The sequence below is a fragment of the Oncorhynchus nerka genome, linkage group LG15 (genome assembly GCF_034236695.1).
Source record: "Oncorhynchus nerka isolate Pitt River linkage group LG15, Oner_Uvic_2.0, whole genome shotgun sequence".
NCBI classification, from domain to species: Eukaryota; Metazoa; Chordata; class Actinopteri; order Salmoniformes; family Salmonidae; genus Oncorhynchus; species Oncorhynchus nerka.
The window spans coordinates 55,523,964-55,537,302 of NC_088410.1; the positions used below are offsets into that span (position 1 = coordinate 55,523,964).

A 13,339-nucleotide genomic window follows, 5' to 3' on the forward strand; every position below is an offset into this window, starting at 1 on the left:
GTTGATGCATGAAGTGAAATAACCGGAATAACCTACCCAACATGAACCAGCTGGAAAGTGGCCTCCATTCGCTAATGGAGTGCATACTGATGACATGTGTTTTTTCACCTGCCCCTGTTCCTGACAATTTGACAATAGACCACTCTAAATATCTAACTAATTTGACCTATCAGCAAAGACCAGATTCAATCGAGAATAGACTGATGAGTGAAAATATGATCACTTGGAGAACAGCATGTACAGCCTGAGGCAAGGAACAGAGTGCAAGCTTTTTTTTGTGCAACTTTCTCATATCAAATCAAACTTTTTGTCACCTGCACCAAATACAACATGTGTAGCCCTTACTGTGGAATGCTTACTTACAAGCTCTTAACCAACAGTGCAGTTCAAAAAAAGAGTTATGAAAATATTTTCCCAATAAACTAAAGTAAAAAAAGAATAAAAAGTAACAAAATAATGAGGCTATACACAGGGGGCATCAGTACCGAGTCAATGTGAGGGGGTACAGGTTAGTCGAGGTAATTTGCAGCTGTTAAGGAGTCTTTTGATCCTAGAATTGGCTCTTTGGTTCCGCTTGCCGTGCTGTAGAAAAAAACAGTCTGACTTGGGTGACTGGAGTCTTTGACAATTGTTTGGCCTTTCCTCTGACACCGCCTAGTGTATAGGTCCTGGATGGCAGGAAGCTTGGCCTCAGTGATGTACTGGGCCGTAAACACTACCCTCTGCAGAGCAGTTACCATACCAGGCGGTGATGCAACCCGTCAGGATGCTCTCAATGGTGCAGCTGTAGAACTTTGAGGATCTGGGGACCCATGGCAAATCTTTTCAGTCTCCTGAGAAGGAAAAGGTGTTGTTGTGCCGTCTTCACGACTGTCTTAGTGTGTTTGGACCATGAAAGTTCATTGGTGATATGGACACCAAGGAACTTGAAACTCTCGACCAACTCCACTACAACTCTGTCAATGTTAATGGGGGCCTGTTCGGTCCACCTTTTCCTGTAGTCCACGATCAGATCCTTTGTCTTGCTCACATTGAAGGAGAGGTTGTTGTCCTGGCACCACACTGTCAGGTCTCAGACCTCCTCCCTATAGGCTGTCTCATCGTTGTCGGTGATCAGGCATACCACTGTTGTGTTGTCAGCAAACTTAATGATGGCGTTGGAGTTGTGTTTGGCCACACAGTCGTGGGTGAACAGGGAGTACAGGAGGGGACTAAGCACACACCCCTGAGGGGCCCCAGTGCTGAGGAGCAGCGTAGCAGATGTGTTGCTGCCTACCCTTACCACCCGGGGTTGGCCCGTCAGGAAGTCCAGGATCCAGTTTCCACATTCACTTTTAACAAGGCACACCTGTTCATTGAAGATCATTCCAGGTGAAGCTGGTTGAGAGATTGCCAAGAGTGTGCAAAGCTGTCATCAAGGCAAAGGCTGGCTACTTTGAAAAATCTCAACTATAAAATATATTTTGATCACTAACACTTTTTTGGTTACTTCATGATTCCATGTGTTATTTCATAGTTTTAATGTCTTCACTATTATTCTACAATGTAGAAAATAATACAAATAAAGAAAAACCCTTGAATGAGTAGGTGTCCAAACTTTTGACTGGTACTCTATATGCAGGAACACATTCAATTGGAGAACCATCTAATGAGTGAACATGCGAAACATTCTTACGTGAGTTCTAAAACAACATACATTCTATCCCCCCCCCCCCAATAAGTACAAGTTTTAAAAATCAGTAAAGGATTCCTGCATAGCTATAAAATCTGAATGTAGTTTTGACACAGCCAGATCAACAGTCAAGGAAATAGCATACATAATAGTATCACCTGCATATAGATTAAGTTGACCATTTTTACCAGATTGACCAACAGTGTTTATAAAAAATAGTGACGAAAACAGGTCCTAAAATTGACCCCTGTGGTACACCTTTATGTAGCAAGAAATTCAGACTCAACCCCATCAATCACAATGGCCTGAGTTCTGTCACAAAGATAATCATGAAACCATGAACAGGCATCAGAACTCAGGCCTATCTAGGACAACTTAGTCAATAAAATAGCATGATCAACAGTATCAAAAGCTTTTGACAGGTCCACAAACAAAGCAGCACTTTTAATTTTATTGTCTAAAGCATTGACAAGATCATTAACAACTAGAGAGGTTGCTCTAATAGTGCTATGTCCAGGCCTAAACCCGGATTGGTTTACATTAAAAATAAATTTCTCAGATAAAAAAGAGAAAAGTTGTATATTTACCAAGATTAGAGAATCTTAGCTGGACAAGAAAGTCTTGAAATGGGGCGATAATTATTAAGATCACTACTAATCGCCTCACTTATGGAGTGGCAGCTCAAAAGCTGATTTCCATACTTGGAAAATTTCCTGATAACAATATAAAATAAAAAATGAGGGTTATTGAGCCAACATTGATGGGCGCTGCACACAAGCAGACCGGGATCCAATTGGTCGCCCCCTGTGGATTTATTGTTGTCTGTTGCTAGCAAAGCATCCAGGACTTATTTTTAAATAGTGGCTTTCACTATCATTTATTGTTGCATCCAAACCAATATCATTTTGAATAGAATGCTACATCAAAGCATCCAGGACTTAGTTTTTCAAAATAGCTCTGATGGTTGAATTGAAAAGCTTTCACTATCATTTCTCTGATAATTCAGCAAATTTCTCCTTAGCGCCATAGGGTCGGAGGCCGCAGCCAATGTCAATATGAGGAACTCAGAGTAACCAATGATGGAATGTTATAAACTGACTTCCATGGGCTTTGGTTGCTATTGCGCAACAGCCCAAGCCCTCTACGTGATTTGAAAACCGATGGGGTATTAAAGTTTATGGAATTCTCATTTGAACTAAAAGCACTGGGTGAGCAGACCACATACTCCTCTCTTGAGCTAACAATAGCAGAACTAAGAGGAATTCAAACTAATGGGTACAAGATTACAACTGACAACACCCCCAACAGTAACGCTTAGAGAGGATGGGAGATATATGAGTGGGGCTTGGTACGTCTCGGAGTCAATATCTTAACGCGGCCTTGAAAGATCGGGTCCAGGTTCCGAGATGGTTTGGGTGGAGTACATCATCCCCGTAGAGTATCTGTTGTTACCAAAAAGTGTCAAAATTGTCAATAAAAGTTAGGCCATGTGAGTAAGACTTTTAAACAGGTTAACATTCACAATGCCGCAGGGCCAGATGGATTACCGGGATGCATACTCACGAGCATACACTGACCAGCTGACAAGTGTCTTCACTGACATTTTCAACCTCTCCCTGATGCAGTCTGTAATACCTACATGTTTCAAGCAGACCACCATAGTCCTTGTGCCCAAGAACGCCAAGGTAACCTGTCTAAATGAATATCGCCCCATAGCCCTCACATCTGTAGCCATGAAATATTTTGAAGGGCTGGTCACGGCTCACATCAACACCATCTTCCCAGACACCCTGGACCCACTCCAATTTGCATACCGCCCCAACAGAACCACAGATGGGGCAATCTCTATTTCCCTCCACACTGCCCAACGCCTATGTGAGAATGCTGTTCATTGACTACAGCTCAGCCTTCAACACCATAGTGCCCTCCAAGCTCATCACTAAGCTAAGGACATTGGGACTGAACATCTCCCTCTGCAACTGGATCCTGGACTTCCTGATGGGCCGGCCCCAGGTGGTGAGGGTAGGCAACAACACATGCGCCACTGTGACCCTCAACACGGTTCCCCTCAGGGGTGCTTTCTTAGTCTCCTTCTGTACTCCCTGTTCACCCATAAATGTGTGGCTGTGTACAAATCCAATACCATCATTAAGTTTGCTGAAGACAACGGTGGCAGGCCTGATCACCGACGACCATGAAACAGTCCATAGGGAAGAGGTCAGAGACCTGTTAGCATGGTGTGAGGACAACAATCTTGCACCACACAAAGGAGCTGATCATGCCCCCATTTACATTGACGGGGCTGTAGTGGAGCTGGTCGAGAGCTTCAAGTTTCTCAGTGTACTCATCCCTAAGGATCTATCATGGTTCACACACAACACAGTCATGAAGGCACGACAACGCCTCTTCCCCCCCTAAGAGGACTGAAACGATTTGTCATGGACCCTCCGATCCTTAAAGGGTTCTACAGCTGCACCATTGAGAGCATCTTGACTAGCTGCATCACAGCTTGGTATGGAAACTGCTTGGCATCTGTCCGCAAGGCGCTATAGAGGGTACTGTGTATGGCTGGGGCCGAGCTCCCTGCCATCCAGGACCTCTATACCAGGCGGTGTCAGAAGAATGCCCCAACAATTGTCAAAGACTCCAGCCTCCCAAGTCATAGACTGTTCTCTCTGCTACCACGCGGCACCAAGTCTGAAACCAACAGGACCCTAAACAGCTTCACCCCCAAGTCATAAGACAGCTAAATAGTTAGTTAAATAGTTAACCTAATAACTACCCGGACTATCTGCATTTACCCTTTTTGCACTAATTATATGTTCATATGTACCTCAACTACTTTGTAGACCTGCACATCAACTCCGTACCCCATGTACAGTATATAGCTAAGTTATCGTTGCTCATTGTTTACTTATTATTAACCTTGTAGACCTGCACATCGACTCCGTACCCCATGTACAGTATATCGCTAAGTTACCGTTGCTCATTGTGTACTTATTATTAATCTTGTAGACCTGCACATCAACTCCGTACCCCGTGTACAGTACATAGCTAAGTTATCGTTACTCACTATGCATTTATTATTACTTATTATTGCAATTAAATTATTTCTCAATTTTCGTTCTCTCTGCATTCTTGGGAAGGGTTTTCTACACCTGTTGTTTACGAAGCATCTAATGAATAGAATTTGATTTGAGTATACCATTAAAGAGCTCGGACTTGAAAATAACACCTTGTCTGATCTAAATGTAATAGGTCCACTGGTTTCTCCTCCCATCATATTTCTTGGCAGGTTCATGCATGAATAATGTTTCATATGAACTTACACGGAGTGTACAAAAAGATTCCTAATATTAAGTTGCACCCACTTTTGCCCTCAGAACAGCCTCAATTCATCAAGGCATAGACTCCACAAGGTGTCGAAAGCGTTCCACAGGGATGCTGGCCCATGTCGACTCCAATGCGTCCCACAGTTGTGTCAAGTTGGCTGGATGTCCTTTGGGTGGTGGAGCATTCTTGATATGGTTGAGCGTGAAAAACCCAGCAGAGATGCAGTTCTTGACACACTCAAACCGTTGTGCCTGGCACCTACTACCATACCCTGTTCAAAGGGATTCAAATATTTAGTCTTGCCCACTCACCCTCTGAATGGCACATTCAATCCATGTCTCAGTTGTCTCAAGGCTTAAAAATCATTCTTTAACCGGTCTCCTCCCATTCATCTACACTGATTGAAGTGTATTTAACAAGTGACATCAATAAGGGATAATAGCTTTCACCTGGTCAGTCAATATCATGGAAAGAGCAGGTGTTCCTAATGTTTTGTATACTCCGTGTATATTGGTTCAGTAACTCAATTAAATTAATGGTCTGAAATTCATTAATTTAAAGCATTCCCTCCATTTTTCCCAGCAATAATGCCACTTAAGCGCAAGCAAGGTCATTTCCCAGGCCCAAACTGAAGAAAGGGTTGTCCACAGAGAACTTACTAAATTACTGTAATTCTATGGTGTTGTCAGCATAGAGATACATGGGCCTCCCGAGTGGCGCAGGGGTCTAAGGCACTGCATCGCAGTGCTAGCTGTGCCACTAGAGATTCTGGGTCGAGTCCGCGACCGGGAGACCCATGGGGCGGAGGACAAATTGTGGAGGACAATTGGCCCAGCAACGTCCGGATAAGGGGAGGGTTTGGCCGGCAGGGATGTCCTTGTGCCATCGCGCACTAGCCACACCTGTGGCGGGTCGGGCGCAGTGCACGCTGACACGGTTGCCAGGTGTATGGTGTTTCCTCTGCCACATTGGTGTGGCTGGCTTCTGGGTTAAGTGGGCATTGTGTCAAGAAGCAGTGTGGCTTGGTTGGGTTGTGTTTTGGAGGACGCACTACTGTCGACCTTCGCCTCTCCCGAGTCCGTACGGGAGTTGCAGCGATGAGACAAGACAAACTACCAATTGGATACCACGAAATTGGGGTAAAACAAGAAATAAAGAAAAATACATTTCAATGACTATTTATATTGAATGGTTCTAGTTAATTAAGTGGTTGCCAGCCAGTTTGTCTTCATGTGACTGTTTTTAAGACATGGGTTGGTTAAGCAGAGAGATATGGTAGGATTCCCCAACTGGTAGCCTGCGGGTGGTTTTATTTGGCCACCAAAGTTCTGAGCAAAAATAAATAAATAAAATACAATTTGGTATTTTTTATTTTTTTAAATGGTTTATTGTTGGACATAAAAGACTGTAAAAACACCAGGAAACCAGCTCCAGGTGATTTTAATTTAAGACATCTGTTCCCAATTATTCCCATGCATAATAGAGAGACACATGCCATTTGGGATGCAGCCTAAACCAAACTGCATTGTCAGTAGAAGGGTGTCAAACTTTCTTGCTGTATCATTCCTTAGGGTGGAGATATAGATACTAAGGTAATGTGGTGCTGCGTTATGTTCTCTTGTCTGCATTTCAAACAAGGTACGCTTATGTAACAAGTTATGATGACTCAAATTCATTTAGTCACCTCTGAACGATTATGCTTTCAAAGACTCCCACACACAGACAAACACAGAAATGTATATGCATGCACATACACATGCTGGAGGGCATAATGTAATATTTTAAAATGGGCGATTCAAGCCCTGAATGCTGATTGGCTGACAGCCGATTAATGATAGGCGGATACAGGGAGACTTACACTAGCTTGTTCTACCTGGTTTTACAGAGAGATCTCTCTCTCTCTCCGCCTCCTAGCTGAATTCAGTGTGGGGAAGCTCGTCTTTGAGGGTACAGGCTCCTGTCTATAGACAGTATGAGATCTCTTTCTCTGTATATATGAGTCTGTGGGTGTGAGTGTGTAGGTGTAAAGTGAGAAGAGCGTGTGTCTTTGAACGTGTGTGTGTGTGTGTGAATTCATGCAGATGGAGAAGTGTGTGTGCATGTCTTTGAACATGTGTGTGTGTGTATATATATATATATATATATATATAGTCGCAGAGGGAGTATTGTGCTGGGTTCTCGTCCTCTGGGGTGTGGGCAAATGTGGGCCATGCTGCTTTCATGTGCGCCAGCGCTTATTACCACAGTGACGTATGTGATGGTAACCATGGAACGCAACTGCTTTGTGTTCCTGAACCCATCTCAACATAGCAACAGTTCACTGGCACCTATAGTACCAGCTGCCTCACGCACACACGCACACACAGAGATTGTTTGTGTCTTACCTGTCCCCAGAGCAGCTCTCCCACTCCAATGAAGACACACCAGAGCCACTGGTCAATGCTCAGAGCTGTGCAGGAAAAGGGCTTTCCTCCAAACTGGACAATGACAATCTGAGACAGAGACACAGAGTGAGTGTGTGTACATGTAGATCTAATAGACACTAATACAGATGGAGAAAGTGTGTGTGAGAGAGAGTGCATGTGGTGTGTGTGAGTGTATGCCTGGTTGTGTTAGAGTTCGTTTTAGTCCTCATTTGGACTAATATTCCAGAGTGCTTACACATAAAAGTGCAATTTATAATACAATCACATGTTCATATATAACACACTGTTACAAACAGACATACACTGACGTATTGACCAGATAAATACTCTTGACAGTCTGAAAAGATAGATTGATAGATCTACCCTAGTCTGCACAACCTTCCAATTTAGTATATTTAAATTGTTCTAAAGTATTGTTTGAATTTATAAAGTATATTGAAAGGTTTCTGGTTTGCTCAGATTAATTTACCTATTTCTTCATTGCTCTGAATCGAAATGTTATTTTGCCCATTTCTCTTTTCTGCCAGAATGACTCAGATGGTGGACAATCTATTCCTAGTATTGACTGAACATTTGTCTCTTAACAACTGAATACTTAATAAGAAGTGGACCAATGCAGCTGCCCTGCGGTACTTCACAGTCTAAAGCATGAGGGAAAGAAAACGACCAATTGATCAAGGCGGACACTTTTCTGACAGTTAGATATGACTGTACCCAATTCATCACTGCCTCCTTAAACCCATGGTGCAATATTTTTGTCCAAATTATTTCATGATCTGAAATCTACAAATATTACAACCTGCCATTATCCATAGTATTGAGCCAATGGTTAGTCATGTCAACCAATGCAGTGGTTGTGGATTGGTTTTTGCGATAAGCATGCTGATCGGCTGTGATCATTCTTTTCCATGTACTCCCATATTTGTCTACTCACAATACCCTCCAATATCTTACTGAGTGAAGGGAGTTTACTGATTGGTTGACTATTGGCAGGAATAATGTGTTCTTTTTATTTGTTATGTAACCTTTATTTGGCAAGTCAGTTAAGAACAAATTCTTATTTACAATCACGGCCTACACCGGCCAAACTTGGACGACGCTGGGAATCCCAATCACGGCCGGTTGTGATAGAGTCTGGATTTTAACCAGGTTGTCTGTCGTGACGCCTCTAGCACTGAGATGCAGTGTCTTCGACCACTGCGCCACTTGGTAGCCCCAAATGGATGGACACAGCTTAGCATGCTTCCATACATTTGGAAATTTCCCAAGGTTCCAAAGAAACCCCCAAAGATTGTGACCAATCAAATATGTATTTCAGTGGAGCTGCAATCTGGGGAGCAGCATAGCAAAGTAAAAAAATGTCCATAAGATCATAAACTGTAGATTTGCCATTTGGTATGGAAGTTTTTTATTTATTTGAGAAAACACCTCACCCAGGTCATCATCAATCCATGGAGATGGATGAGCCCCAACTGCACTCTTTCTTACTGGGGCATGATGGTCCATTCCCCCAGTGAGCAAATCAATAAAACATTCTGTAGCGTGATTTAATCCTCATCCTCTAGATAAATCCGCTCCCAGGGTACAGCAGCCAAATCATTTTGAAATTGCTCATGATTTAAACCTTTTTTTTTCTCTTGACCACAATCTTTGGGGGTTTCTGGTTATGGTCACAATATTATAGTTTATCCAGCCGACAGGCATGGATCTGGCCTCTAAGCATTGCAATGGTATATTATAGAATATCAGATCAATGCATGTGTGAGAATAGTGACACATCTTGGTTGACGATCTAGTAGTGTCATTAAGCATTTGCTTCAAACCACAGCTCTCAGCATCTCAATAATTTTGTTATATTTGAATTATTCTGATCCAATTTATATAAAATCCCTAAGATAAATATATCTCTGTTACTATGTGTGGCCTGGTCATACCCAGTGCCTATGTCATCCAGATAAGACACCTTTGAGCTAAGAGGTCTGTACACACATCCTATCAATATGGGTGCCTGGTGAGGCAGATGTACGAGGCTATAGTGTATCTACTTGACATACATTAAGGTCATCCCTAGGGCTGTGGAGGTCACAAAATCTTGTCTACTGGTGATTGCCAAGCAAATAATTGTCAGTCTCACGGTAATTGACCGTAAATTAGCATAAACACACTTAGCATCTCCTGGCTTCCAGCCTACAAGCCACCGATGCAGACCTTCGTAACATACATTTTCCTGATCTGGCTATGCCATATGGCTGTGGGCTACACTAGTTCATTTAGTAGACCAGATTTGGTTAGAATTCCATGGCATTATTTTATAGTATGAAGAATACAAGTGAACAAAGCTGAATAAAATAGGAATTTGAGGGAGTGCGCACATCCGGCTATACTGTGTTGAGCGATTAACAAAGAAATAGGTCCCCCTATAGGCTTAATTTAGAGTTCTTAATGTTACTTGTTCTACAAATGTTGGGCTGTATGTTTTGATTCTTAATACATTGCAAAGCTGCATGATGCGACTAATGATGATTTGAAAAAAGCAAACAGGTGCCGAGTTTGAAGGTAGGTCTTGAAATGCATCCACAGGTACACTTCCAATTGGCTTAAATGATGTCAATTAGCCCTATCAAAAGCTTCTAAAGCCATGACAATTTTCTGGAATTTTCCAAGCTATTTGAAGGCACAGTCAACTTAGTTTATGCACATTTCTGACCCACTGGAATTGTGATACAGTGAAATAATCTGTCTTTAAACAAAGTAGATGTTCTAACCGACTTGTCAAAACTATAGTTTGTTAACAAGAAATTTGTGGAGTGGTTCAAAAACGAGTTTTAATGACTCCAACTTAAGTGTATGTAAACTTCTGACTTCAACTGTAAATATAGTAGGCCTGGCCTATAGAAATCTGATGGCATCCTCCTCTTTTTAAGAGGCCATCACTCTGTTTTCTCTAGCAATTGCATAGCCTTTAGAAATATTGCGCAACATGAACTCATTGGGTCTCATGTAGTGTTTGATTCGATTTTCGATTACATTTGCATTGATGTCAGAGTGATTAGAGGGACAATAGAGAGCTGAGTACCAGGCAGTTAGCAAGTTTGGTAGGCTACTAATGTCCATCAGCAGCATCAGAGTTTGTAGAAGCCTAATTACTGTGACTAAATGGTCACGTGGAATTTGACTGCCTTCATGACTCGTGACTGCCGGTGTGGCGGTAATAGGTTCGCTGCAACAGCCCTAGTCATCCCTCCTCTTGAAAGGTATAGGATTCTGAATGTACAACGCTACACCTCCATCTCTATTCCTGTCCCATCTACGTTCATTTGCCCATCGTTAACGGATGCATCCAAATGCGTTTTGGTTAAAGCTAGAATGTGAATGTTATTTATGTTGACCAAGTTAAAAACCTCATTTATTTTATTAGGAAGGCTACATACATGAACACGGGCTATATGCAGCCCAAAAACCAGTAGAGCATGTATTTGTTGTAGTTGAAGTCGTGATGATACACGACAACACACAAGCTCAGGTTTGAACAACGCTTTAAAATTGCCAGGGGTGATTCTAGAGTCCCAATGCAATTGCGTTGCCCGTTGACGTAAAGTCTATCCATCACCAAGGAGACTCGTTAGTTCAGGCAATGCTTTTTGTTTTCATGACGGGATTTTTTTCTTCTTTCATTGATCTCCGTGGGGAAGTGATCATTCATTCCAAAAGCAGTGCATTTGAGTTCTCCGCCCCTGCTCTTCACCATATACTTTCCTTGTGTGTGTGAGAGTGTGCATGTTAGTGTGTGTGTGTGTGTGCGTATATGGTGTTTGTGAGTGTATGCATATTTGTGTCTACAGTATGTGTGTGTTTGTGTGTGTCTACAGTATGTGTGTGTACCTGCAGGATGAAGGTTCCCATAACCACGCTACAGAAGATGGGGTTGCGGTAGATGGCCTCGAAGACGTTCCTCTCTCCGTGGATCTTCCTGGCGTTGATCTCGTTGAACAGCTGCATCATGACGAACACGTTGAACACGATGGTGTAATGCTCCGACGGTGGTGAGTGAAGAGGCGCGTTACGCCCGCTGTCAATATTAAAGAAGTTCTCTCCTGGGAAAGGGGAAAAGCAAACAGGATAATATATTTCAATTTTTGTTTAAGCATACGGTCTCGAGATTCCAGCGGGGTCTGACTCTCTGTGTGTTCCAGCGGGGTCTGACTCTCTGTGTGTTCCAGCGGGGTCTGACTCTCTGTGTGTTCCAGCGGGGTCTGACTCTCTGTGTGTTCCAGCGGGGTCTGACTCTCTGTGTGTTCCAGCGGGGTCTGACTCTCTGTGTGTTCCACTCTCTGTGTGCAGCGGGGGTCTGACTCTCTGTGTGTTCCACTCTCTGTGTGTTCCAGCGGGGTCTGACTCTCTGTGTGTTCCAGCGGGGTCTGACTCTCTGTGTGTTCCAGCGGGGTCTGACTCTCTGTGTGTTCCAGCGGGGTCTGACTCTCTGTGTGTTCCAGTGTGTGATGGTCTCACCAGCGAACAGCAGGGTGAAGATGATGGTGAGCTGGTAGACGGCATGACCTAGGATATTCTTCATCATGGTGCGGGAGATCAGGGGCTTGTTGCGGCCGTACGGCTTCCTCAGCAACAGGGACTCGGTGGGGGGCTCAGTGGCCAGAGCTAGGGATGCCAGGGTGTCCATGATCAGGTTAACCCACAACATCTGCACTGCTTTCAGAGGAGAGTCCTGGAGAGAGGGAGGAAAAGAGGGAGGTGGAGTGGAAGCGTGAGAGACAGAAAGAGAGAAAGCGAACGAGGGTGGGAGAGAAAAAGGTCTTAAAAATTTAAAAATTAGAAAAAAAAATTCAAGAAGGATCAAAGGGTAAGTGTGTCACCTGTGTGATGCAGGCGCCAGTGAAGGCCACGATGACGGCCACCACGTTGACAGTGAGCTGGAACTGGAGGAACTTGGAGATGCTGTCGTAGACGTTGCGGCCCCACATCACAGCCTTGACGATGCTGGTGAAGTTATCGTCAGTCAGAATGATGTCAGATGCTTCCTTAGCCACATCTGTACCGGCAATACCCTATCAGGAGACAGAGATGGAGGTGTTCGGTTAATAGGGATGATGATGAGGCTGATGATGATAGAAATGGCCGTGATCGTTCCCATTGTTTTTATATATGCTATTACATATTCCCTTTAGGCCTATTAACAATGAATTACATATATACATATATAGTGCTATCGATTACATCTCAATTGCTTTACATTGTATGGGGAACTAACCTAATCCACCACCGACGTATAACACCAATCTGCTGTGCCTGGCTGATAACGGCAGCCATTTTTTTCCAGATGTGACCTCAGTTTGGCCGGCCGTAATAATAAAGGTTCAATAAAAATTGCAGTCAGTCAGGGACATGAACTAGCTACATCATTGACAGCTGACGAGTGGTGAGAGGTTCAGCACAAAATGGCTGCCGTGCATCAGCCAGGTGGATGAGAGTGAGTAACCAGTACCCACAGTGTTAAGTGTCAAAGTTTGAGTCCCGGTGAAAAGAACTAGCAAGCAAACCGCCTGCATTTCATGACATATTGGTACTGCATTCCACCCTTTTAACATCTGCCCCTTTCTCCTCTAAATCATGTGAGTCAATCAACTTTGGAGAAAAAAAAGGGAAGGAGACAAAGTCTAGCTATTAAAATGTATTCCATCTCTCCGCGACTCTTCGTCTACACAGAACATTTGGGGCCACTAATACCCGAGGCTATATCATTATCCTTTCTATTTTCAATTACTGTGCTTTTAGTTTTATTCTCTTTCCCTCAAAGCTTTGTTGAACTTACTTAGGCCATTTTCCTCATTACATACAAGGACAGTGAGTGTTTCATGAAGATCTATGTGGGACTATAGACTCTCTGTACCTA

General features: G+C 43.3%; 1 protein-coding gene across 5 annotated transcripts in view; it reads right to left on the reverse strand.

Moving 5' to 3' along the window:
• The window catches only part of LOC115142934 (plasma membrane calcium-transporting ATPase 1-like), a 173,307-nt gene that overhangs the window by 22,960 nt on the left and 137,008 nt on the right, over positions 1 to 13,339 (reverse strand). For all 5 annotated transcript variants that reach the window (XM_029682806.2, XM_029682809.2, XM_029682805.2 and 2 more), the window contains 4 exons: positions 12,303 to 12,494; positions 11,941 to 12,154; positions 11,314 to 11,525; positions 7,390 to 7,497 (listed from right to left, as the gene is read on the reverse strand). In XM_029682806.2, coding sequence (XP_029538666.1) covers positions 7,390 to 7,497; positions 11,314 to 11,525; positions 11,941 to 12,154; positions 12,303 to 12,494 — 726 coding nt within the window. The remainder of the gene's footprint in view (positions 1 to 7,389; positions 7,498 to 11,313; positions 11,526 to 11,940; positions 12,155 to 12,302; positions 12,495 to 13,339) is intronic.